At 40.3% G+C, this 26,261-nt stretch overlaps 1 protein-coding gene across 1 annotated transcript in view; it reads right to left on the bottom strand.

The window, feature by feature from the left end:
* LOC142741400 (interleukin-5 receptor subunit alpha-like) overlaps positions 1–24,506 on the bottom strand; it is a 53,042-nt gene extending 28,536 nt beyond the window's left edge. Inside the window, exons 1-2 of the mRNA XM_075850781.1 lie at positions 24,329–24,506; positions 14,932–15,040 (exon numbers count right to left, since the gene is read on the bottom strand). Of these exons, the coding sequence (XP_075706896.1) occupies positions 14,932–15,028 (97 nt within the window). The 5' untranslated portion in view covers positions 15,029–15,040; positions 24,329–24,506. The remainder of the gene's footprint in view (positions 1–14,931; positions 15,041–24,328) is intronic.
* Between the last annotated feature and the right edge of the window lie 1,755 nt (positions 24,507–26,261).

The raw sequence follows: 26,261 nt of genomic DNA, 5'->3' as shown, positions 1-26,261 counted from the left end.
ATTTAATTGTGAAAAACACCACAATTTAGCGAAAAATTGCAAAAATTTGCATTTTTCTCAATTTAAATGTATCTGCTTGTAAGACAGGCAGTTATACCGCACAAAATTGTTGCTAATTAACATCCCCCATATGTCTACTTTAGATTGGCATTGTTTTTTGAACATCCTTTTATTTTTCTATGACATCACAAGGCTTAGAACTTTAGCAGCAATTTCTCACATTTTCAAGAAAATTTCAAAAGGCCATTTTTACAGGGGCCAGTTCAGTTGTGAAGTGGCTTTGAGGGCCTTATATATTAGAAACCACCAAAAAGTCACCCCATTATAAAAACTGCACCCCTCAAAGTATTCAAAACAGCATTTAGAAAATGTCTTAACCCTTTACACATTTCACAGGAATTAAAGCAAAGTAGAGGTGAAATTTACAAATTTCATATTTTTTTGCAGAAATAAATTTTTTTTATAACACAGAAGGTTTTACCAGAGAAATGCAACTCAATATTTGTTGCCCAGTTTCTGCAGTTTTAGTAAATATCCCACATGTGGCCGTAGCGTGCTACTGGACTGAAGCACCGGCCTCAGAAGCAAAGGAACACGTAGTGGATTTTGGGGCCTTATTTTTGTTAGAATACATTTTAGGCACCATGTCAGGTTTGAAGGGCTCTTGCGGTGCCAAAACAGTCAAAATCCCCCAAAAGTGACCCCATCTGGGAAACTACACACCTCAAGGAAATTATCTAGGAGTACAGTGAGCATTTTGACTGCACAGGTTTTTTACAGAAATTATTGGAAGTAGGCCGTGAAAATTAAAATCTACATTTTTTCAAAGAAAATGTAGGTTTAGCGATTTTTTTTCTCATTTCCACAAGGACTAAAGGAGGAAAAGCACCGTAAAATTTGTAAAGCAATTTCTCCCAAGTAAAACAATACCCGACATGTGGTAATAAACGGTTGTTTGGAGACACGGCAGGGCTTAGAAGGGAAAGAGCGCTATTTGGCTTTTGGAGCTCAAATTTAGCAGGAATGGTTTGCGGAGGCCTTGTCACATTTACAAAGCCCCTCAGGGGACAAAACAGTGGAAACCCCCCACAAGTGACCCCATTTCGGAAACTACACCCATTGAGGAAATTATCTAGGGCTATAGTGAGTGCTTTGACCCCACAGGTTTTTTGCAGAAATTATTGGAAGTAGGCCCTGAAAATGACAATCTAAATTTTTTCAAAGAAAATGTAGGTTTAGCTAATTTTTTCTCATTTCCACAAAGACTGAAGGAGAAAAAGCACTGCAAAATTTGTAAAGCAATTTCTCCCGAGTAAAACAATACCCCACATGTGGTAATAAACGGCTGTTTGGACACACGGCAGGGCTTCGAAGGGATGGAGTGCCATTTGGCTTTTGGAGATCATATTTAGCAGGAATGGTTTGCGGAGGCCTTGTCACATTTACGAAGTCCCGGAGGGGACAAAACAGTGGAAACCCCCCACAAGTGACCCCATTTTGGAGACTACACCCATTGAGGAAATTATCTAGGGGTATAGTGAGCGATTTGACCCCACAGTTTTTTTGCAGAAATTATTGGAAGTAGGCCCTGAAAATAAAAATCTAAATTTTTTCAAAGAAAATGTAGGTTTAGCTTATTTTTTCTCATTTCCACAAGGACTGAAGGAGAAAAAGCACCACAAAATTTGTAAAGCAATTTCTCCCGAGTAAAACAATGCCCCACATGTGGTAATAAACGGCTGTTTGGAGACACGGCATGGCTTAGAAGGGAAAGAGCGCTATTTGGCTTTTGGAGATCACATTGAGCAGGAATGGTTTGCGGAGGCCATGTCACATTTGCAAAGCCCCTGAGGGGACAAAACAATGAAAACGCCAAAAAAGTGACACCATTTAGGAAACTACACCCCTTGAGGAATTCATCTAGGGGCGTAGTGAGCATTTTGACCCCACAGATGTTTCATAGAATTTATTAGAATTGGACAGTGAAAATAAAAACAATCCTTTTTCTACAATAAGACGTAGCTTTAGCGCAAATTTTTTCATTTTCGCAACAAATAAAGGAAAAAAAAGAACCCAACATTTGTAAAGCAATTTCTCCCGAGTACGGCAATACCCCATATGTGGTCATAAACTGCTGTTTGGGCACACGGCAGGGCTCAGAAGGGAAGGACCGCCATTTGGAGTGCAGATGTTGCTGGATTGGTTTCTGGGCGCCTGTGGGCCCAAAACAGTGGAAACCCCCCAGAAGTGACCCAATTTTGGAAACTACACCCCTCAATGCATTTACCTAGTGGTGTAGTAAGCATTTTAACCCTGCAGGTGTTTTGTAGAAATTAGTGTGAACTCGATGTTGCAGAGTGAAAATGGGATTTTTTACATAGATATGCCAATATGTGGTGCCCAGCTTGTGCCACCATAACAAGACAGCTCTCTAATTATTATGCTGGGTTTCCTGGTTTTAGAAACACCCTACATGGGGCACTAATCTTTTGCCTGGACATTTGACCAGGCTCAGGAGTGAAAGAGTACCATGTAAAATTGAGGCCTAATTGGCGATTTACAAAGTATTGGTTCACAACTGCAGAGGCTCAGATGTGAAATAATAAAAAGAAACCCCTGAGAAGTGACCCCATTTGGAAACTACACACCTCAAGGCATTTGTTAAGGGGTGTAGTGAGCATTTCACCCCACAGGTCTTTTCCATAAATGAATGCACTGCGGATGGTGCAAATTAAAAATTTATATTTTTCCCTAGATATGCCAATTCAGTGGCAAATATGTCGTGCCCAACTTATGCCACTGGAGACACACACCCCAAAAATTGCTAAAAGGGTTCTCCCGGGTATGACGGTGCCATATATGTGGAAGGAAACTGCTGTTTGGGGACGCTGTAGGGTTCAGATGGGAGGAAACGCCATTTGGCTATTGGAGAGCGGATTTTGCTTGGTAGTAGATTTGTTTGAGTATTGCTAGTGTTTCCGTTTATAATGTGGCGGTACATGTAAGCCGGGCAGAGTATATAAGGGGCATAGTCAGGTGGTATAATAATGGGGTAAAAAAAACAATAAAATGATCCATAGATGTGTGTTACGCTGTGCTCAATCCTTTCTGCACAGGCCGGTGTTGCACTGATATATGGCGTCCTTTCTTATCCCCCTTTTGGTCCACACTCCGCGCCTTTGCAGTTTGGGGAATTTTGCTGGGAAGTGTTGTCCTGGTATAATACGGGCACCGGCGCTTCCAGCGGATATGTTTGGGCCCTCCCTTTCCTGGTTCCCTAATTTTAGGTCCTTGATAAATCGCCTCTTCAAACAGAAGAAATGTTCCCCTGACTTTTTGGAGCCATAACTAATTTTATTTTTTCATAGACGTAGTGGTATGAGAGCTGTTTTTTTGCGGGACGAGCTGTAGTTATTATTGGTACCATTTTGGGGTACATGCGACTTTATGATTACCTTTTATCCTATTTTTTGGGAGGCCAGGTAAACAAAAAAAACGCAATTCTGGCATCGTTTTATTTAGGGTTTTTTTATACAGCGTTCACCATGCGTTATAAACTACATGTTAACTTTATTCTGCGGGTCCGTATGATTCCGGCGACACCTAATTTATAGCACTTTTTTAGGTTTTACAACTTTTTGCACAATAAAATTACTTTTGTAAAAATAATGTATTTTTTCTGTCGCCAAGTTGTGAGAACCATAACTTTTTATTTTTTTTGTCGACAGAGTTGTATGAGGGCTTGTTTTTTGCGAGACAAGCTATAGTTTTTATAGGTACCATTTTTGGAATACGTGCGACTTTTTGATCACTTTTTATTCCTATATTTATAGAGCAAAGTGACCAAAAAACAGAAACTCTGGTATAGTTTTTTAAGTTTTTTTTTTACGCTGTTCACCGCGTGCAATAAATAATATAATATTTTGATACCTCAGATCGTTACGGTCGCGGCGATACCAAATACGTATGGTTTATTATTTTTTTTCAATAATAAAGGACTTGATAAGAGTAAAAGGGGGATTGTGTTTTATTGTATTACTTGAAACTTTTATTGTTTTCAAACTTTTATTTTTGTAACTTTTTTTTTACACTTTTTTATACTTTTTTTTACACTTTTTCTCAAGTCCCACTAGGGGACTTGAAGGTCCAGCTGTCAGATTAATTTTTTTCTAATACATTGCACTACCTACGTAGTGCAATGTATTAGATGTGTCAGTCATTCACTGACAGCAAGTCGATTAGGCTTCGCCTCCCGGCGGAGCCTAATCGGCTTCCGTAATGGCAGAGCAGGAGACCATTGTGTCTCCTGTTGCCATAGCAGCAGTCGCCAGTCCAGATTGCCTGTCAGGGCTGGCGATCTGCTAGTAACCGCTACGATGCAGCAATCGCTTTCGATTGCTGCATCGAAGGGGTTAATGGCAGGGATCGGAGCTAGCTCCAGTTCCTGCCGTTACAGGTGGATGTCAGCTGTAACATACAGCTGACTTTCACCGCTGATGGCGCCGGATCAGCTCCTGAGCCGGCGCCATTTTGCCGGCAGCTACGGAAGCCGATCAGGCTCCGCCGCCGGGCGGATTTTGACCTGTTTCCGTGCTAGGCAGACCGGGAGGCCAGTATTAGGCCTCCGGTTGACATTGCAGCCACCGGAACCCTGGCAATTTCATTGCTGGGGTTCCGATGAGCTGCAAACACCTTAAATGCAGCGATCGCGTTTGAGCGCTGCACTTAAGGGGTTAATGGCGGGGATCAAAGCTAATTTCGGTCCCCGCCGTTACAGCCGGATGTCAGCTGTAAGATACAGCTGAGATCCGGTGATGATGGCACCGGCTCAGCTTCTGAGCCGGTCCCAAACATTCGGCGTATGGGTACGGCAAGATGCGGGAAGTCAATGCTTTCCATGGCGTACCCATACGGCAAATATCGGGAAGGGGTTAAGGATGAAACCATTTTTTTTCCTTGGAGATGTAGGGGATTTTTTGTTCCGACAGTCATAACTTTTTTATTTTTCTATACACATACATATATGGGTACTTTTTTTTATACGGGATATTGGTAGCGGTACAAAAAAAAAAAAAAGCAATTCCACCATTGTTTTATTGCATTTTTTAATGTCGTTTGCCGTGCAGTATAAATAATATGTTAACTTTATTCTGTGAGTTGATACGGTTATGGGGATACCAATTATGTAGAGTTATTTTTATGTTTGATAAATTTAATTCAATAAATGCTATTTATATGAAAAAAAATATTTGGTTATTATTTTGCTTTATTAAAACCTATTAACTTTTTTTGGTCCCACTAGGGTATTTTTACTTACTATTTTTATTTTTAACAAAAAATGCATTAGAATATTTCTGCATTCCCATGCATTAGTGCCTGTCAGTGCTTAAAGCACGACCTAATAGGGATCTATATATGGAAACCATCTAGGCCTTTTTAGGGAATCAAAGGGAGCCTCTTCCCTTTGATTTTATCAATTAGATGTCGCAGTGAGAATTGACCACAATATTTAAGAGGTTAAAAGGGCGAGATACGCATTATCTCCGATCTCTGCCATTGATGCAAAAGGACGGCTGTTCAGTCATTGCCATTCTGCCCCTGGTGATTGTGTGAGCACAGTTCTTGTGCCCGTGTCATAACTGTGTTGTAGAATTATGGCACTGGTCCTCAACGGCAATATTCCAGTGCCGTATGAATACTTTGCATGGAGCCAAGGAATTAATCAGGCATGGCAAAACATTACAACCAATTAGGCTAGTCCCAAATTAAATTATCTAGAAATTTGATGCTGTGTCCTCCAAAAATAGCCAAAAACTTTATAATTAAAGAGTTGAAAGAGTTAATAGCATTAACACCTCCAGAAATTAATGTGTTAGCCAAAAACAATTTGGACATCTCATTGAGAGGTTAAAATTTGCAATAATAAATCCAGTAAATGTTCCCATAGCAGTGTCGGTCTTATACGTACCATTTATCCTTGAATAGAAAGGCCGGATAATGAATTTTTGGACTTCACAAATTTAGTCTATTCAACATTAAATGAAGCAACCGCTGCAATGAGGGATGAGCATTGTGGGGAGAGCAATTTTTTCATTTAAGTGAAGCAAAAGATGGTCCCCAATGAGGAAGGAATAAAGGAGAGAAAACGTGTTGGGTAGCTTGGGACAAACTACATACCAAGAAAATACAAATGGACTAATGGACTACTTCTTTAGGCTCTCATTCAAGTCTACCAGAGAATATTAATTCACAGCATCAGAGGAACTGGATCAGCAACGGCACTTTAAGACTGTCGATTGGTGATTTTGATGACACTATCACTAAGTTAAATTTAGGCAAGGGGTGTAAAATAGCTTATTCCCCTTAAAGACCACCCTATTATCAGGACCAAGCTATTTTTTTCATGTTTACATCTATGCATTCCAAGAGCTAGATCTTTTCTATTATTCCATCGACAAAGCAGTATGGGAAAATTTTTCGTTTTTATTGACACCATTTTAAGGTACATACTGTATATTTCATTGTTTAACTTTTATTCATTTGGGGAGGTGCGAAAAAAAACAGCAATTCCGCCATTGTTTTTTTGTATTTTCTTCTTATGCGATGGACTGTGCGATATAAATAACATTTCAACTTTATTATATAAGTCGGTACGATAACGGTGATAACAAATGTCTATAGTTTTTTTTCTGTGGGACGAGTTTTATTTTTTAAAAGCACCATTTTGGGGTAAATATATATTTTGTAGTGCTTAACTTTTATAAAACAATTTGGTGGGTGTAATGCAAAAAAATACAATATTTTTTTCTAAAAAAAAGTTTTCTATTATGATATTTTTTTATTACATTTATTTATTTATCCATTAAACTCTTACAGAATGCTTCGGAATACTTACTTGGTATTCCAAAGCATCATTGTCTGTCAGTATAAAACTGATACGAAAATTATTAGGCCGTGCCTCTGGCATAATAGGCATATTCCTCTGGCATACCTAAGGGTAGGTCCCAAACTGCGATTGAAATACATCCGCACCCCTTGATTGCTTTGCAGGGTTACGATAGACTATTGGGGAAGCCCCCTCCTTCAAACGCAATAGATGCTGCATTTGGAATTCACCACGGCATCTAAAGAGTTAACTGTGCTGATCAGTTAAGCCCACTCTACTCACTTTCCGCCGCTATGTCCGTAATTTCATTAGTGGATGAGCGGGGTGTGAGGGAGGGAGCCCTGGAATTGTTTCCTGTGAGGGCACCAGCAATTGCTTATTAACGTCCTAATAGAAAGTGGCATTTTCCATTTTAAAGGCATTTAAGGCTATGTATGTTATGTATTATGAGGCAAAACATGATCTCAGGGGGAACTTCAATGGTCACAAAATTGTAAAGATTTAATCTGCTGATTTACTTAACTGCTACTTTATGAGGCCATTGGATCATAAAGACATTAAATAATAAGAATTCTAGTAACTTAACCTTTTGTTACATAATTAATTTGTGCTGGGTGTAAATTGAATACTTAAAGGCATAGTAAACAACAGAACTAAAAAAGGAATGTAAATGAAAGCATGCTCAGACGTGGCGGAATTGTCTCTCTGCAGATTTTGCCCCAAATTCGCAGCAATTACACAAATAATCTGCAGTAAAATTTGCATATTTGACAGGTAATTAAGACGTTGCGGATATCACAGTGGACTTGCTGCAGATTTCAGCCTTTGCATTGCAAAGGCTGAAATCTGCAGTGAAAATCCTATGCTTTTCCGCTGGCGGCCATGCATGCTGCGGTATGAAACTTCTGCACCGCAGCCTACGTTGCGCAATGGCTTTTTCCGCAACGTCTGAACTCATTTACTTAAAAAGCCATAGAAAGTAATGGTAAAAAAAGTCTGCTGTGGATTTCCACCGTGGACTGTCCGCAGCGGAATTCCACAGCAATTCCACCACGTCTGAAAATGCACTAATAGTGCACTATTTTATCCGACATTACTCACTGGATCTGCAACGGAGGCTCCGCAGACGTGAGCAGAGCCATATAAAGTGTAGATATAATATAGATATTTTTCAGATAACTTGAGACGTTATTGAAATATATTCCACAGTATTCCTTAACAGGTTCCCGACCGCTGGCCGTATTTATACGGCCAGCGGTCAGGGTCTCTAAAGTCCGCCGTATAGACTATTTACGGCGGCACTTCAGAGACTGTGCACGCGCGATCGCGTGCACACAGCTCTGTGCCCTGGCTGTTGCTAACAGCCATGGGCACTGGGCAGAATGTCAGGGGTCAATCTTTTGGCCCCTGAACATGTGATCGCTGTGACAACCAATCACAGCGATCACATGCATTTCTGCATAGAAAACAGTGTGCACGCGATCGCGTGCACACAGCCCTGTGCCCACGCTGTTACCAACAGCTCTGGGCACTGGGCAGAGTATCAGGGACCAATCTGATGGTCCCTGAACATGTGGTCGCTGTGAAAACCTATCACAGCGACCACATTTGTTTTATTTTGACTTTTCTGGCAGAAAATCTCCTGCCTCTTTTCTTCTCCTCAAACATTGTTTCAGTTTGAGGAGAAGAAGAGACTCGGGAGAATTGCTGCCAGAAGATTACAGTTACAGTTACACAAAAAATACAGTTAAAACATTCTCTGTATAGATAGATTTCTATCTATCTATACAATCTATCTATCCATCTATCTTTTTTTCTATATATCTACCTTTCTATCTTTTATTCTATTAGAATAGGCAGGTAGGGAGTATATAATTATATATATATATCCACATATATATAATATATATAGCAATATCGGTTTATTTTTTTGTTAGCGGTAGTTTAGATATATATAGCAGTTAGTTTGTGTGTTTTATATAAAAAACAAAACAAAAAAAAAACAATTTGTTTAGTTAGTGTTAGTTACGTTATGGCGAGGAAGTTGTTTAGCGCCGAGGAGGCATACGCCATGCTGTGGTCTGAGTCGGAGACCGCATCAGAGATGGCGTCCGAGATGGAACCTGTTTTAGGTAGTGACGATGACAGCGTCACTTCAGGTTCATCTTCGGGGGACGTTGTCCCTGATGCAGTTGAAACTGCAGAACTTGAAAGCACAGGGCCTAGTAGCGCTGTAGGACGGGACAGCCTGGTCCCTTCAGTCCAGGCTCTTGTATGGGCACCTGCCCCATCTTTTGGGCCTAGAATCCACGGATTTACTGCCACTCCTGGCATAACCGTGGACAATACAAATTTTTGTCCAAATGGATTTCTTCCATTTATTTATAACGGACGACAGTCTAAATCAGATTGTCCACGAAACAAATTTATATGCCACTCAATATATAAGGCAGAAACCTTCATCCACCCATGCCAGAGATTGGACGCCCACCAATTTGCTGGAATTAAAAAATTTTTTGGGGCTCACCCTAAATATGGGTATTGTCAAAAAGCCCTCCATTAGGTCTTACTGGTCAACAAGACCCGCCCAAGCCACCGCAGTATATTCTGCAGTAATGCCCAGGTCTCGTTATGAGACAATAATGAGGTTCCTCCACTTCAATGACAACGCACAGGCCCCCCCAAGTACCGATGCAAACCGGGATCGGTTGTTCAAAATAAGACCGCTAATAAATTCCCTGAATAATTTATTTCTGCAACTCTACACCCCTGAGCAGAATGTAAGTGTGGACGAATCCCTCCTCAACTTTCATGGCAGACTTAGCTTTCACCAATATCTACCTTCAAAAAGGGCAAGATATGGCGTTAAGCTCTACAAATTGTGTGAAAGCGGGTCAGGATATACCACCGCCTTCAGAATTTATGAAGGGCGGGACCGCACAATAAATGTTCCTGGATGCCCCCCTGATCTTTCCACCAGCAGTAAGATCGTGTGGGAGATAATGCAGCCTCTGCTTCACAAGGGGTACCACCTGTACTGTGATAATTTTTATTCCAGTGTGCCCCTGTTTAGGCATTTGCATGCTGCAAGGACTGGGGCATGTGGTACCATGCGCAAAAACAGAATTGGTTTTCCACAGCAATTAGTGGGGAAGCGCATGGTAAAGGGGGACTCCTGTGCTTATGCATCTGAAGAATTGCTGGCGGTCAAGTTCAGGGATCGCAAAGATGTGTATGTGCTAAGCACGATTCATACCGCAGGAACAGTGGCAGTGAGGGAAAGGGGGGCAACATCGGACAAGCACAAACCAGTGAGCGTGTCCGAATATAACAAGTACATGGGGGGGGTGGATTTAAGCGACCAGGTTTTACAGCCCTATTTAGTAAAACGCAAAACTAAAACCTGGTACAAAAAAGTGGCCATTTATTTTTTACAGGTGGCCATCCACAACTCATTTGTGCTCTACAAAAAGAACAGAGGCAGAGACACATACCTGGATTTCCAGGGAAAAATTATTGAAGGCCTCATTTTTGATGTTCAGGACACCCGAGAATGCCCCCAGTCTGAGGATGTCACGCGACTGACTGAAAGACACTTCATCAGTCGGATTCCCCCAACACCAACCAGAAGCAACCCTCAGAAAAAGTGCCGCGTCTGCAGAAAAGACGGGCACCGCAAAGATTCCCGATATTTCTGTCCCTCATCTCCCTCACAACCAGGCCTGTGCATTGAGCCATGTTTTAAAAAATACCACACTGTTCTGAATTATTAGATTTTAGTTAATTCGTTGAAAATATATTTGCCCTACATTACGTTTTTATTTTTCCCCTGATTTTACTCCAAGGGTGAGGGAGGGAATGGGTGGGTGGGGGGTGGATGTCATGTTTGCATATTCTCTAAAGTTCATCTGCTGGAGAGCTCCATTTGCATAAACCTGCAATTTCTTATTTTAGAAAACCCCCCAAAACAATTCCCATTATACCCCTAGATGAATATTTTGGGATTTCTGCTTCAAGAGCAGATATTTTGGAAGTGTTATAGAAACTCTGTTGAGTTTTGTAAAACCAGCTTTGAAAAAAAGCGATTTGTGAAATAAGCTTCTTCTATCGTCCGCCCTCCTACTTCTCTATGTGATAAATAAGACACACATATTTGGTATCCCCATGCTCAGGAGAAGTGGAAGAATGTGAAAGGAGATGAATTTTGGCCGTGGTCTATGCCGTGTGTGAAAAATGCTGGTATAAACTGACGCATTTGCTAAAAAATTGCTAATTTTATTTTGATCCATCTTATTCAAGAAACTTTCAGAAGAAAACTGGACTGTCTAAAAATATGATAAACCCCTTGAAGAAAACCTTGTGGGGTCTCCTTGCGTGAATGAAGTAATTTATTAGGTGATTCTAATGTTTCAGCAGCATTAGGCCCCCCAGAATACAGTATGCTGCTATAAAATCAAGTGCAGAATTCCTGGACCGAAAAGGCCAAAAAGCCTCCTTTTATGCCAAGCCCTGGCACATGCCCGTGAATAAAGCACACATATTTGGTATCCCCATGCACAGGAGAAGTGGAAGAATGTGAAATGCAATGAATTTTGTCCGTGGTCCATTTTGTGTGTGAAAAAGCTAGCATAAACTGACGCATTTGTTAAAAAAAAAGGTAATTTTATTTTGTTCCATCTTATTCAAGAGACTTTCAGAAGAAAACTGGACTGTCTAAAAATATGATAAACCCCTTGAAGGAAACCTTGTGGGGTCTACTTGTGTGAATGAAGTCATTTATGGGGTGTTTCTAATGTTTCAGCAGCATTACACCCCCCAGAAAACAGTATGCTGCTATAAAATCAAATGCAAAATTCCTGGACCAAAAAGCCTCCTTTTATGCCAAGCCCTGGCACATGCCCGCACAGTGAATAAGGCACACATATTTGGTATCCCCATGCACGGGAGAAGTGGAAGAATGTGAAAGGAGATTAATTTTGTCCGTGGTCTATGCCGTATGTGAAAAATACTAGCCTAAACTGACGCATTTGCTAAAAAATAGCTGATTTTTTTTTGTTCCATCTTATTCAAGAAACTTTCAGAAGAAAACTGGACTTGCTAAAAATATGATAAACCCCTTGAAGGAAACCTTGTGGGGTCTACTTGTGTGAATGAAGTCATTTATGGGGTAATTCTAATGTTTCAGCAGCATTACGCCCCCCAGAAAACAGTATGCTGCTATAAAATCAAATTCAAAATTCCTGGACCGAAAAGGCCGAAAAGCCTCCTTTTATGCCAAGCCCTGGCACATGCCCGCACAGTGAATAAGGCACACATATTTGGTATCCCCATGCACGGGAGAAGTGGAATAATGTGAAAGGAGATGAATTTTGTCCGTGGTCTATACCGTGTGTGAAAAATACTAGCCTAAACTGACGCATTTGCTAAAAAATAGCTGATTTTTTTTTGTTCCATCTTATTCAAGAAACTTTCAGAAGAAAACTGGACTTGCTAAAAATATGATAAACCCCTTGAAGGAAACCTTGTGGGGTCTACTTGTGTGAATGAAGTCATTTATGGTGTGTTTCTAATGTTTCAGCAGCATTAGACCCCCCAGAAAACAGTATGCGGCTATAAAATCAAATGCAAAATTCCTGGACCGAAAAGGCCGAAAAGCCTCCTTTTATGCCAAGCCCTGGCACATGCCCGCACAGTGAATAAGGCACACATATTTGGTATCCCCATGCACGGGAGAAGTGGAATAATGTGAAAGGAGATGAATTTTGTCCGTGGTCTATACCGTGGGTGAAAAATACTAGCCTAAACTGACGCATTTGCTAAAAAATAGCTGATTTTTTTTTGTTCCATCTTATTCAAGAAACTTTCAGAAGAAAACTGGACTTGCTAAAAATATGATAAACCCCTTGAAGGAAACCTTGTGGGGTCTACTTGTGCGAATGAAGTCATTTATGGGGTGATTCTAATGTTTCAGCAGCACTGCGACGCCCAGAAAACAGTATGCTGCTATAAAATCAAATGCTAAATTCCTGGACCGAAAAGGCCGAAAAGCCTCCTTTTATGCCAAGCCCTGGCACATGCCCGCACAGTGAATAAGGCACACATATTTGGTATCCCCATGCACGGGAGAAGTGGAAGAATGTGAAAGGAGATTAATTTTGTCCGTGGTCCATACCGTGTGTGAAAAATGCTAGCATAAACTGGCGCAAATGCTAAATTCTTGCATTTTTTTCCAATTTTGCCCACTTTAGAGAAAAAAATTAAAATTATATATACTGACAAATGCCACTAAAACAAAGCCCTATCTGTCCTTTAAAAAGAGTGTAAAATTCAAAGATGAACTTTATTCACCTGCTGAGTTATAGTCATCTAAAGAAGCGCATAGAAAAATTGTGAAATTTGCTCTGGTCATTTAGCTGTAAAACAGCCTAGTCCTTAACCGGTTAAAATAAGCATCCTTGACTCAACATTATACTGTAAAACAGTGTTCCCAACCAGTGGCTCAAGAGCCATATGTGGCTCTCTAGCCCCCTGCATGTGGCTCTCCAGTTATTGGCGGCGGGTAGATACTATTGTGCAGTAGTGGCAACACTGAGGTTAATGCATTACTAGAACTTGGTCACTGGCAATTAAGAATAACGTAAGTGCAAAGACTGGGTCATATCTTAAATTGCATACATTGGAAGAATCAATAATTATTTACATTGAGACAAATACCCAAAACACCAATCAAACATTAAATAAAATTACATGAACCAATGGGGGCAATTTTATTAAGACTGCCGTTTCATACACCAATCCTAATATAAAAAAGTTGGAGTAAGATGCGCCTAATTTATTACGAAGCCGACGCCTTTTAAGAAATTAGGTGCATCCATCTTTGATCGTCCGTGAACCAAAAAAATGCTGTGAGCTGGAGTAGATTTGATCTATAATTCACGTCAGTTTTCTGGCGTAAATGATGATAAATTTATCGGGCCACGGTGACCACACCCCTTTCACTAAGCCCCACCCATTGTTAAAAAGTCACAAATATTTGCAGAAAGTGCCAGTTATCTAGGTGAACCTCTTTGGTAACTGAGATATGTGTTCCTGGATTCATGTGTTAAAACCTCTGACCACCCACATAGTTTGAGTGATTTACCCATCTATTTAGATTTATGTGTTTGTATAAGTAAGGTCCATATAGTCAAGTCCTCCACAATTTTTGAAGTTTTCATAAGGCCTGGTGATATTACAGTTAGAAGCAAAATTAACAATTGGCCTGGTAAAATCTTGCCTTCTAGAACTGTATAGTTCTCTGTTTGAAATAAATACTTTCTTACGGTGAATACTGTAACTTTTTGTAATTTTCAGTTTTGGATTTTACCATTGCTCTATATGTTTTACTGAGCATCACCAGCTTATCTGAATAAAACTTATGTGGCTTTAATATAATTGTATGAGTAGTGCCAGTTCTCTTTTTTAGGTGCACTGGTCCAAAAAAAATTGCAGGTTACCCTCTTATTACAAAAATATTAAAAACCCTTGAACCATTGAGATGGGGGTTCTGTAGTGCAAGTCCAGCTTTACAACATGTAGCAAAATAATACATAAACTTGATAAGAAGTTACTGTCTATATATGAGCTCATCTTTTATGGTATTTTACAGGTGTTTAACTGCTACGTGATGAAAGTGCCATATTGACTGGATTGAACCATGTGCTTATCCACTAGGTGCTTTTCACAGCCTTCCTGAACATTATAATAAATAAATACTCTTTCAAACAGACATAAGACAGATATGTGGTTGGCACATTGCCACCCCAACTTCCATTTCATGGGAGATAGAATATAACAACCATCTACCTTTATAAGTCATACACAACCTATTATACTGTGCCAAAGGAAGCCATTACCAGAAAAGTGTGACAATGAGGAACTCTTAAAGTTTGTTGATGGATTAACTGCAGTTCTACTTATAATATATATATATTATATAAGTATATAACTATAAGTATTATAATTGTAAAATATAAAAATCAGAAAAACATCTGTCATATACTTACAATTTACCGGACAATCTGTTACACATACTTGGTGGCAAACTCTCACGAATGCCAGGAGTACTATCCAAACACATTCTTTTCCTTTACAAGCCATCATTCAAAGTGACCTCTTGAATAGATAAAAATAAAAATATTATTTAACCTTTAAGCACTATGTAGTGATATTAATTTATATATATATATATATATATATATATATATATATATATATGTATATATATATATATATATATATATATATATATATATATATATATATATATATAGCATTTCTTTGCTACTGGATTATTCTTGTAGTAGTTGGACTTACTAGTATATGAACAAAATGATAAAATTTGTACTGATAATTCCAAAGTGATAAAGTGTAAATGCACGAAATAGTTAAGACAAACAGAAGATATACATAAAATTATTGCCCAAATTTGTGTGATATTGTTGATTTTGAACATGTAAGTAGGGTTATACCGTCTATGAGACAAGATGAGCTTCTCGTCTATGGCAGTGCTACACCAGGACTGCAGGAGTGGCAATTTAGCCTCCAACTATGCACTTCTGCACAGCCTCGTGCATATTTGTGCCATTTAAAATTTTAGAATTGCGGCTGGTTATTGTGTAGAATGGCTATTTTGTGTAAACTGTGACTGCCAACATTGTGTGCCTCTATATATAGTGTACCATTATGCATATTGTACCTCTTTAAGAGTTATAACCGTTACGCATTATGTGCCACTCTAATTGCAGTTGTGTTCAGTAGAGATGAGCAAATCGATTCTAAGCTAATTGAATTTGGTCCGAATTTCCCCAAACTTTTGCCTTCTTGGGGTTTGCGATGCACAAATTAACAATATGTTGGCTTTCAGCCGCCATTTTACAGATTAGAAAAAAGGAAGAGGCAATAAAAAAAAATACCATACTCACCTGGTCTCCAGTAGAGTCACGTCCCCACCGGTCTCCTGTGATGACGTTGTTTTGTCCCATGTGACCACTGCTGTGATGCATCCATGGAAGCCTCCTGAGATGATCTTGTTTTGTCGCATGTGACCGCTACAGCCAAACACCAGGGTCACATGGGACAAAACAACATAATCTAAGGAGGCCAGCAGAAACGTGTCGCTCCATGAGGCCAGGGGAGGTAAGTATGCTATTTTTTTTATTTTATTTTTTTTAGGGTTGGAATTGAAAGTGCCCTATTTGATTCTCTAATATGTTCTAGGATTGTAACCAAATTAGCTAGACAGGGCAATCAGGGTACTTGTGATTTACAGCAAATTTATTCGGATCAAAACTAATTGGACATTTGAATTTCAAATTTCAGTAAATGGGTTCAACTCTAGTGTCCAGTAAAACTGAACTGCAAAAAATGTTGACCTGCCATTGTCTTCTTTTTAAAGGGGAACCACTTCAGTAATGCTATCTTACAATCTCATTAAAACAAGCTCATTCATATGCCCTATTAGGCAACATGGATGTCATAGTAAGTGTTCCCCAGCTCAAGATCCCCCTCTCTGAGCCAGACTGGAGCCGCTGCAAAGAGCATCTAGGCATCTAGACCTAACCTAAACATATATTACACGGTCATCTATTTGCCCTGCAGTGGTTGCTGCAGGGGAAATGAGTGGAGGAACAGAGCTTCCTCCAGATATATTAGTGTAATACAATTAGTGCCAATCTGATAATCCTGTTTTCGTTCTGTTAAATTCTAAATTTTACTGCCTGAGATGAACGATTAAAATAAATTTTATTTAATAATCATTAAAATGGGCCCTTAAAGCCAAAATAACAGGCTCAATCATAGGGTCAGCAGCAGAGACACGACCTAAAAGGCAATAGTAGTATTCGCCCCCAGACCAGTCTCTCCAATTATATTATAATTGCTGAACCACAATAATTGAAAGGTAATTGCGCTGTACCACGCTATACCATGCGCTATACCGCGCTAGTCCGGCTCTTTAAGCCAAGTACACTGATATGGTCAGCAATTGAAACCAACAACTTCCGTTGGTAAGTTGCATACACCTTATTCTCCAATTGCTGCCCCACATTCACTCAATATTTAATGTGAAATACCACACTCATCCTACGCGTTTCTGCACCACCAGTATCTATGGTGCATCATCAGGGATTTTTAGTGTTTTAGATTGTTATTTCACAACATTGCCGGATCGCACATTTGTGTGCTGTTGTATAACCTCCCGGCCCATGCACGACTCAGGTATAATGGTTGCACACGAGCCGGCGAGGTGCCGGTCTTTTAAATGGCTCACGCCCTCCTCCTACACTGACATGCCCACGACCGCCGCCAATCCAGATACGACACGTCACTAGTGACCTGTCAGTACTGCGGCGCGCCTCCTTATCTCAGCAGCCAATGTAGTATAGTCTAGATGCACAGCGTCCTTAGTAACATAGGAGATCCGAAAAGCGGATACATTATTCACAAGGGGATCTGACACTGGATTACCAGGAGCAATCCATGCAATGAACATCATTGCGTTCAAAACTTGACTTTATTAAATGTTGTTTTCTTCTCCAGCAAAATACTATATATACAGCACTTCCGCTGCAGGCCGAGTATTGGCGTCTGGTTGTCCTAGCAACCAGCCCGACTGTAAGGATATACTGCATTTCATTAGCCTATTAACCCTGGACTTAAAAACTCAAATAGCATTAGGTTACTATGATATATAGTTCAATTAGATAAACTCCTCTATCTCAATAAGCCTATAGTTATAACTTCCGTTATGGAGTAGATATAGATAAGTTCGCTAAAGATACGCTGCAGCCCATACAGAGTGTTGGCGTCTGGTTGTCATATCAACCAGCACATCCAAATGGACATATCGCATTGAATTTGACCCTAGAGTCTACAACTTAATTACATTTGGTTACTAGGGTATGTAGTTCTATCAGATATACACCCCTAGCCTCCTCAATCTCTAGTAATGACCTCCATGAAACGAACATCCATATATTTACTGAAATCTAATGCGACCTCTGCAGGTTTTCATTAGGTGCAACCCAACAAACAAATGTATTTGTATTAGGGACTTACCACTCCATAAAGTACTATCTATTCAGACACCATTTGTGATGTTGGCATAAGTGTTAAGGTCTGATTGTCATAGCAAACAGACAGAACAGTGTCATCACAAATTATTTTTTTATATGTTAAAGATGTTAGTGCTTTATTAAAAACGTTTATATTCATTTGTGTGTTTGTGTTTTACTTTTTCTTATTTTTACACTTTTTCTTCCCTATGGGGGCTGCCATTTTTTGTTCCATTTCTGTCTGTGTCGATTAACGACACATACAGACATGGAATACGGCAGCCACAGTCCCATAGGGACTGTGAACGGCTCCCGTCCCATTGACTTCCGTGTACGGCGTCTGTGTGGGAACTGCGCATGCGCCGCTCCCACACAGTCCAATTCGAAATTGGCGCCGTCCGGCGCCATTTTCCTGTGGACCGGAAGTCGCGGCCGGACAGTAATATTACTACTTCCGGTCGCGGCTTCCGGATTTGTGCACTTGGACAAGCGGCAGCAAACGGAGCGGACGGACCGGAGGGAGCCGCGGCGGCAGGAGCAGGTAAGAGATTTCAATGTATGTTCGTGTTTGTGTGTGTTTACTACTGTATGTAAACCTACTACGCTGTGTGTTAGCTCAAAAAATGGCGACACACAGTGTAGGAGGTTACACCGTTCAAACCCCTCGTTTATCCCGGCACTAGCCAGGATAAAGGAGGGGGGGATGCTGAGAGCTCACTAGAGCGAGGGCTTTTAACCCAATGTTGCAATGCTGCAATTTTGGGAACTAGCTCCATCTAGTGACCAAAAATGGGTAGTATTATAAATTAGAAATAATTTATAATATTTCCTGACTCGCGAAAAAAAAAAAAAAAATTTGAACAATGTTTAATCACCCACACACTAAATGTTTAATTTTTAAAAAAAAAACATGTTTTTCTGGCAACACATTCCCTTTAATGACCGTGTGGTAAATGACTCCAGATAACATAGAGTGACCATGGTGGATGGGCTCAATTAAGTATAGACCCTGCTTATACTCAGTCTATACTGGACCTACATCAATGAACCAGGTATATATGGGTATGTTCAACTCATTTTTAGCAAGCTGATTACACGGATTTAGAAGGATGATCATTACAGAAAACACGCATATGAGATCTGTTCATTGAGGCCCAGGGGAGTAATAGTGCGCAGCCGAAATATCCATTGCGCCTTTTTTTGTGGAATCATTTTATTAATATCCCCCCCTCTAATCGTGGGTCTAATATGTTCAATGCCTTGGAAACCAAGGCATGAACCATCACCATTATGAAATTCCCATACATGACGGGATATCGGGGTATCCTCCTTCCTCCTACATTCCCCTATATGATCCCGAATCCTCCTTCTAAACTCTCTGATAGTCTTCCCAATATACTGTTTCTCACATATACATGTGATCAGGCACACAATGCCCTTCGTTCGACAATTAATGTGGGATCTATTCTCAAAAATTCTTCCTGTGGTTGTACTTTTAAACCTGTTACTACATTGAATTGAGTCACAAGCCTTGCAAGATCCACATCTGTAGCTCCCTTTCAGGTTACTACTCAGCCATGTAGTGGGGGAATCTTGTCCACACATATGGCTATGTACCACATAATCCTTAACATTCCTCCCCCTTCTGAAGGTAATAAGGGGGGAATGTCCTACTAAATTCCCTATGTCTGGATCAGCTTCTAAAATTCCCCAGTAGCGTTGAAAAATCGCTCTCACCTCCATACTGGCTGAATCAAAAGTCCCAATGACCCTAACTTGATTATCATCACTACACTTTGGTCTGGGATTCAGTAAATCATCGCGGTTACATCCCAGGGCATTTTGATAGGCCCCTCTTAGAATGTGTCTCGGGTATCCCCTATTTATGAATCTATTCTCTAATACACGTGCTGATGTTTTAAAGTCACCTAGGGTAGAGCAATTACGTCGTGCCCTCAAATATTGACCCTTTGGAATCCCTCGTTTCAAATGCATCGGGTGACAGCTCTCCCATCTGAGAAGACTATTAGTAGCCGTTTTTTTACGATGCATACTTGTTTGAATGTTGCCACCAGCAGTTTTAGATATCAGTATATCCAGAAATGTGATTCTATTCACATTGATCTCCGACGTGAATAATAGACCCTTATCATTCACATTAAGGATAGCAACAAAATTCTCAAACTCAATCTGAGTCCCTTTCCATAGTATTAAAATGTCATCAATGAATCTTATCCACAGTATGACATGTGATGCCCACTGTTCCATTTTTTCACTGAACACACATTCCTCTTCCCACCAACCCAGGTATAAATTTGCATAGGTGGGTGCACATGGGCTCCCCATCGCCACTCCCCTGAGTTGGTGGTAGTATTTCTGGTCAAATAGGAAAAAATTGTGCTCAAGAACAAATTTCAGTAGGCAGACAACAAATTCACTATGAGCTGCAAATTGTGTTCCTTTCCCTCTTAGAAAGTGTTGAATAGCAAGACATCCCTGATCGTGCGGGATAGAGCTATAAAGTGCCTCGACTTCCAAGGAGGCCAAAAGTACATCTTGATCACATCTAATACCATCCAATTTTCTAAGAGCGTCCATGGTGTCCCTGATGTAGGACGGGAGTGACACCACGAACGGCCTCAAAATCCTGTCTATGTACAAGCTGGCATTTTGCGATAGACTGTTAATACCCGACACAATTGGTCTACCCTTTAAAGGATTTGTCCCTTTATAGATTTTGGGCAAACTATAAAAGGTGGCAATTTGGGGAAAGTCAGTTAACATAAAGGTCATCTCCTTTTCGCTAATCAGGTCCAGAGTTCTAGCAGGACCCAAGATGCCCTTCAGTTGATTTTTAAAAATGCTAGTGGGATCTGACTGTAACACCCTGTAACATTGTTTGTCATGTAGTATTCCTTGACACATTCCCTTATATTTAATCCGGTCCATGACCACGATATTCCCACCTTTATCAGATGGTTTGATAATAATCGTGTCATCATTCTCCAGAGATCTTAATCCTGCCATTTCCTCCTTAGTTGTGTTAAATTGACCACATCTAGAGTCATCTAGCAGACGGAGTTGGTCCTCCACTACTTTGACAAACACATCAATCGGGGTGTTATCATTAAGAGGCGCAAATTTGGTGGATGGAGCCCTTAAGTCCGTAAATGGCCCTCTTCCCTCCTCCCTTTGACCTTCCTCCCACAATCCCTCAAGTAATCTGAGATCGGGAAGATCTTCCTCTGATAAACCTAGCTCAAGACATTTACGTCTATCATGTGTCCTGAAAAACTTCTTCCACTTGAGTTTCCTAGCGAATAAATTCAAATCCTTCACCCAGGTGAACAGATCGAATCTACCCGTTGGAACAAATGATAAACCCCTCCTGAGGATATCAACTTCCTCCTTAGATAGAATACGTGAGGACAAGTTGATAACCTGGGATTCTTCCTCCTCCCTATTGGAACTAGATGTTATAGCTCTCTCCTGTCCCTCAGGAGGTACTCTGAGATGGGGTGGCTCTTGGCTAAAAAACCAGCCCCCTTTGCCTCTCCCCCTACCTCTTGAATTGACCCGAGTAGGGTATCGGCTCTGTCCCATCCCACCTCTTTATCTCCTTTGCTAGAGTCAGAGAATTCTTGCTCCGATGAAGAGATATCAGTGTACTTGGCTTAAAGAGCCGGACTAGCGCGGTATAGCGCATGGTATAGCGTGGTACAGCGCAATTACCTTTCAATTATTGTGGTTCAGCAATTATAATATAATTGGAGAGACTGGTCTGGGGGTGAATACTACTATTGCCTTTTAGGTCGTGTCTCTGCTGCTGACCCTATGATTGAGCCTGTTATTTTGGATTTAAGGGCCCATTTTAATGATTATTAAATACAATTTATTTTAATCGTTCATCTCAGGCAGATATATTAGTGATACCTCTCTCACCTAATCCACTATCTCTTTGCTAACTCTGTTCTTGGCCCCTTACAATCTGGTTTCCGCACTTTACACTCCACAGAATCTGCCCTAACTAAAGTCTCAAACGATCTCTTGATGATTAAATCTAACGGTAACTATTCTGTACTGATTCTTCTGGATTTTTCTGCATCCTTTGACACTGTAGACCAACATTTCTTACTCAATATGTTCCACTTTATTGGCCTTAAGGACACTGCTCTCTTGGTTTTCATCCAATCTCTCTGATGGCTCGTTCAGTGTGTCATTTGCTGCTTCTACTTCTTCTCCTCTTCCCCTTTGCTATCGGGGATCCTCAGGGATCAGTCCTAGGTCCGCTCCTCTTTTCTATCTACACAGCCCCTATTGGACAAATCACTTACACGCTCATGTCACTTTCACCTCAAAAACATCTCCAAAATCCGCCCTTATCTTATTTGTGGAAACAGCCAAAACTCTTATTGTCGCTCTGATTCACTCTTGTCTGTAACTTATTACTAATCGGTCTTCCGCACAGTAAACTCTCCCTTCTCCAATCTATCCTGAATGCAGCAGCCAGGCTCATCTTTCTGACCAACCGCTACACCAGTGCCTCTACCCTGTGCCACTTACTGCACTGGTTACTCATTCCCTTCAGAATAAAATTCAAACTTATTACTCACCCACAAAGCTCTCCACAGTGCTGCACCTCCTTACATCTCCTCCCTTATTTCTGTCTACCACCCAACCCATTCTCTGTGTTCTGCCATAATGTGAACCTCCCACTCCTGTCTCCAAGATTTTTCTCAGGCTGCACCAGTCTTCTGGAATTCTCTACCCCAGACAATCAGATTAATTCCCAACATCCACAGTTTTCAGTGTGCCCTGAAAACACATCTTTTTAGACAGTCCTATAACATTCCCTAATATGACTCCTTTTCCTGCCCCCCTTTTACATTAGTCATCAGAACCTGACCCTTCATTCAGCAGTATCCCCCACACTCCTTGCACCCTAATGCACTTCATGTCTGTTATACATAGAGAATGGCTGGTGAACGGCTAATGGAGCGTTATGTGTACCACCCCATGTGCGTAAAAGATGGTTGGACCATTGTACTGAACAAGCACTTTTTTTTGGTGTCTCCCCTATTTCCTCATAGATTGTAAGCTCTTGAGAGCAGGGTCCTCACTCCTCTTGTTAAAATTGGTTTTTAGTTTTGTCACTATGTAATGTCTGATATTGTCATTACATGTTCTCTCTGAATTGTAAAGTGCTGCGGAACATGTTGGCGATATATAAATAATGATTATTATTACCCCTCAGGTTTACAGAAGCTGGACTCACGGCTATCAGTATATTGCCAGGAAATAAAAATAGAAGAACAATACATTATATATTATGACAAAAAATATATAATATATCATCTAGAAATGTAAGCAAAATAACATTTGGAGCAACAGTTTTATAGGCCTTGTGCTTAAAGTGATTAAATGAATCGTTACATGAAATAGTACTGCACATTATCTCATGTCTGTTACACAGAGCAGGTTAATAATCTTTAGTATTTGGTATTATATTCTGTAATCCAAAAACTACAAATGACCCTGATAGCTGGCAGGCAACAAACATCCAATGCAGAAAACAAATGTGCCTGAGCGCACAAAATACCCAGCTTTCCCAACTATCATAGTGTGTAGGTAATCAATTCATATTTAACTTTTATTAGGTATAGCTAAAAAAGTAACAAAGTGGGACATACAGCATATAAATTAAAAATAGCCAATGTGGACCAGCAAGTAGGTATATAGAGAAACGTGATCGTATTTTAGTGAGTGCACCTAAGCACTAGTGCTAGCCCCATTATACCCCTGAGGACGCTACGTTTGTAGAAAAACATGTCGGGTGGGGGGCTTCTGTGCTAATTTTAATTCAGAGTTAGGCCAGCAATGATCCTGTTATAATCAGCGGCATAACGTACCACTGCCGCCGGTCCGCTACACTAGTGCTTAGGTGTACTCCACTCACTAAAATACGATCACTTTTCTCTATATACCTACTTGCTGGTCCACTTTGGCTATTTTTAACTTATATGTTGTATGTCCCACCTTGTTACTTTTTTAGCTATACCTAATAAAAGTTAAATATTAATTGATTACCTACACACTATGATAGCTGGGAAAGCTGGGTATTGTGTGCTCTCAGCCACATTTGTTTTCTGCATTGTATATTCTGTAATCCACCCACGTTCCTGAATCATTCAGTTGTTTAAATCTACTCATCGTGCATTATTTGTCACAAGGTAATATTGTATTTGAAAAACACAAACTAGTTATTTCTGAACTGAAATATTGAGAATGTTCAATTATCCTCAGTAGCATATTACTTTTACATATGAGACATATATTATCTATTGCTTACCTTTTGTTTTATGCGTGACATTCTTGGCATCCCATCTCAAAAACCTGAATTAAATCCAACAAGATGCGCCGTACTTCAGACACGTTCTGCTACTTCTATATTTATATCATGATGGGCTTCATCGATGCTGTATATTTGGACTAAACAAAGTCACAGAGCCTTTAAGCTATTAATATTGATTGCATACAAATCACTAGTTCCTTAAGAGGCTTGTGCAATTCAAACTGAAATCTCACAGAAGACAAGGAAGTAACCAGAAAGGAAATGTGTCAGGCATAGGAACGTACACACCAGGATGAGAAAGTTATATGGCTGCTATAGTAAAATTATAGATTTAACCGACATGCTATGTATTGAATTTACCGAAGCATGTACACAGGAACAGTGGTGCGGCTTAAGATTTTATTTTTTTAAGTGCATTTCCAGTGGTTTGGACAAAATAGTTCTAGGATTCTAGGATTGTCATGGGACATACAATTAAATAGATATAGATGTTTAAAAAAAAATCTGTTGTCTTACCCTCTCCCCCCTTTTCCAGGTATATTAGGCCAGATTCACACGAACTAGTGCAAACTCGTGAAAAACTGCAGTTTTTCACGACCGAGTTGCACCCGTGTGGGTCCAATTTTCACAAATCCCCATAGACTTGAGTCCATCTAGGGATCTGTAGAAACGGAAGAAAATAGGATATGTTCTATTTTTCAATGGATCCTTCACATGGTCCATTGAAATATCAGCCGTGTGAACGGCCCCATTGAAATACATGCGTCCGTGTGACTGCCTTTGTTTTGACAGACGTATACTATGGTCGTCTGAACTTGGCCTTAGCCACACATAAGCAGCACACTTCATTGATCTCTGTGTAAGGTCGAATTCAGACGACCGTGGTATACGTTCGTGTGATGGTCGTTAAAACAACGGCCATCACACGGACGCATGTATTTCAATGGGGCCATTCACGCGGCCGTTCTTTCAATGGACCGTGTGAAGGTTCAGTTGAAAAATAGAACATGTCCCATTTTGTTCCGTTTTGACGGATTCCTCGATAGACTCAAGTCTATGGGGATCTGTGAAAACGGGACCCGCATGGGGCAACTCGGACATGAAAAACTGCTGTTTTTCACAATAGATCTAGAAATGTCTGTCTGCATATTATTAAAGGGGTATTCTGGTTTAATGAAAAGAAAGAATAATTGTATTATGAAAATTTAATGCAACATTGTAATATTCTTTGTGGTTCAGTTCCTCCCCATTTCAACATCACTGTCTGCTGTAATAAAATGGGAACATTCTTGTTTACACGCAGAGGATGAAATCCCCTACAGACCTAATACTTAATACAGCTAGAAACATTTTATAGGTTAAGCTCTGTTCACACCACGTTAGAGCCCTACATCGGAGTAATATGGCGAGAGAATCTCCAAACATATACCGCCAAGGCTGCAACATGTCCCACTGCATAGGCATACGCTAGGTGTCGCTAATAGGCTATGCATATGACAGTCATCCTTGGATAGACCTTAGATAGAATCCCTGTACTTGAAGTTTGAATCAGTTAATATTTTCTGTTGTAATTTACCCACAATTACCACAGACTTGCAAACCGGGTTGGCAAACCTTTCAGAATGATCGATAAATGTATTTCAGTTGCAGTGAACAGCAAACTTTTATATTATTCACAACTGTGCGATGCTTCAATTAAATGAGTTCTCTTCAGCAAAGTATATCAAATAGTGAACAGATAATGTAACAAGCTGAGCCTTCAAGGGGGTCAAGAAGTACACCAACTGGTCCACCAAGTTTGGGTTATGCTCTATGTGACTGTCAGTATCCACCTGTCTTAAGATGTCACTATGGGTCTCAGGAAGTCTCCTCTCTACCATAGCCTGCCCCCCCTTCGTGTAACTGCGTTATTGCAACAGTCACTTAGTCT

The sequence above is a fragment of the Rhinoderma darwinii genome, chromosome 2 (genome assembly GCF_050947455.1).
Source record: "Rhinoderma darwinii isolate aRhiDar2 chromosome 2, aRhiDar2.hap1, whole genome shotgun sequence".
Lineage (NCBI taxonomy): Eukaryota > Metazoa > Chordata > Amphibia > Anura > Rhinodermatidae > Rhinoderma > Rhinoderma darwinii.
Note: the sequence above shows the minus strand (reverse complement) of the source record. Positions and strands in the feature narration are given on the sequence as shown.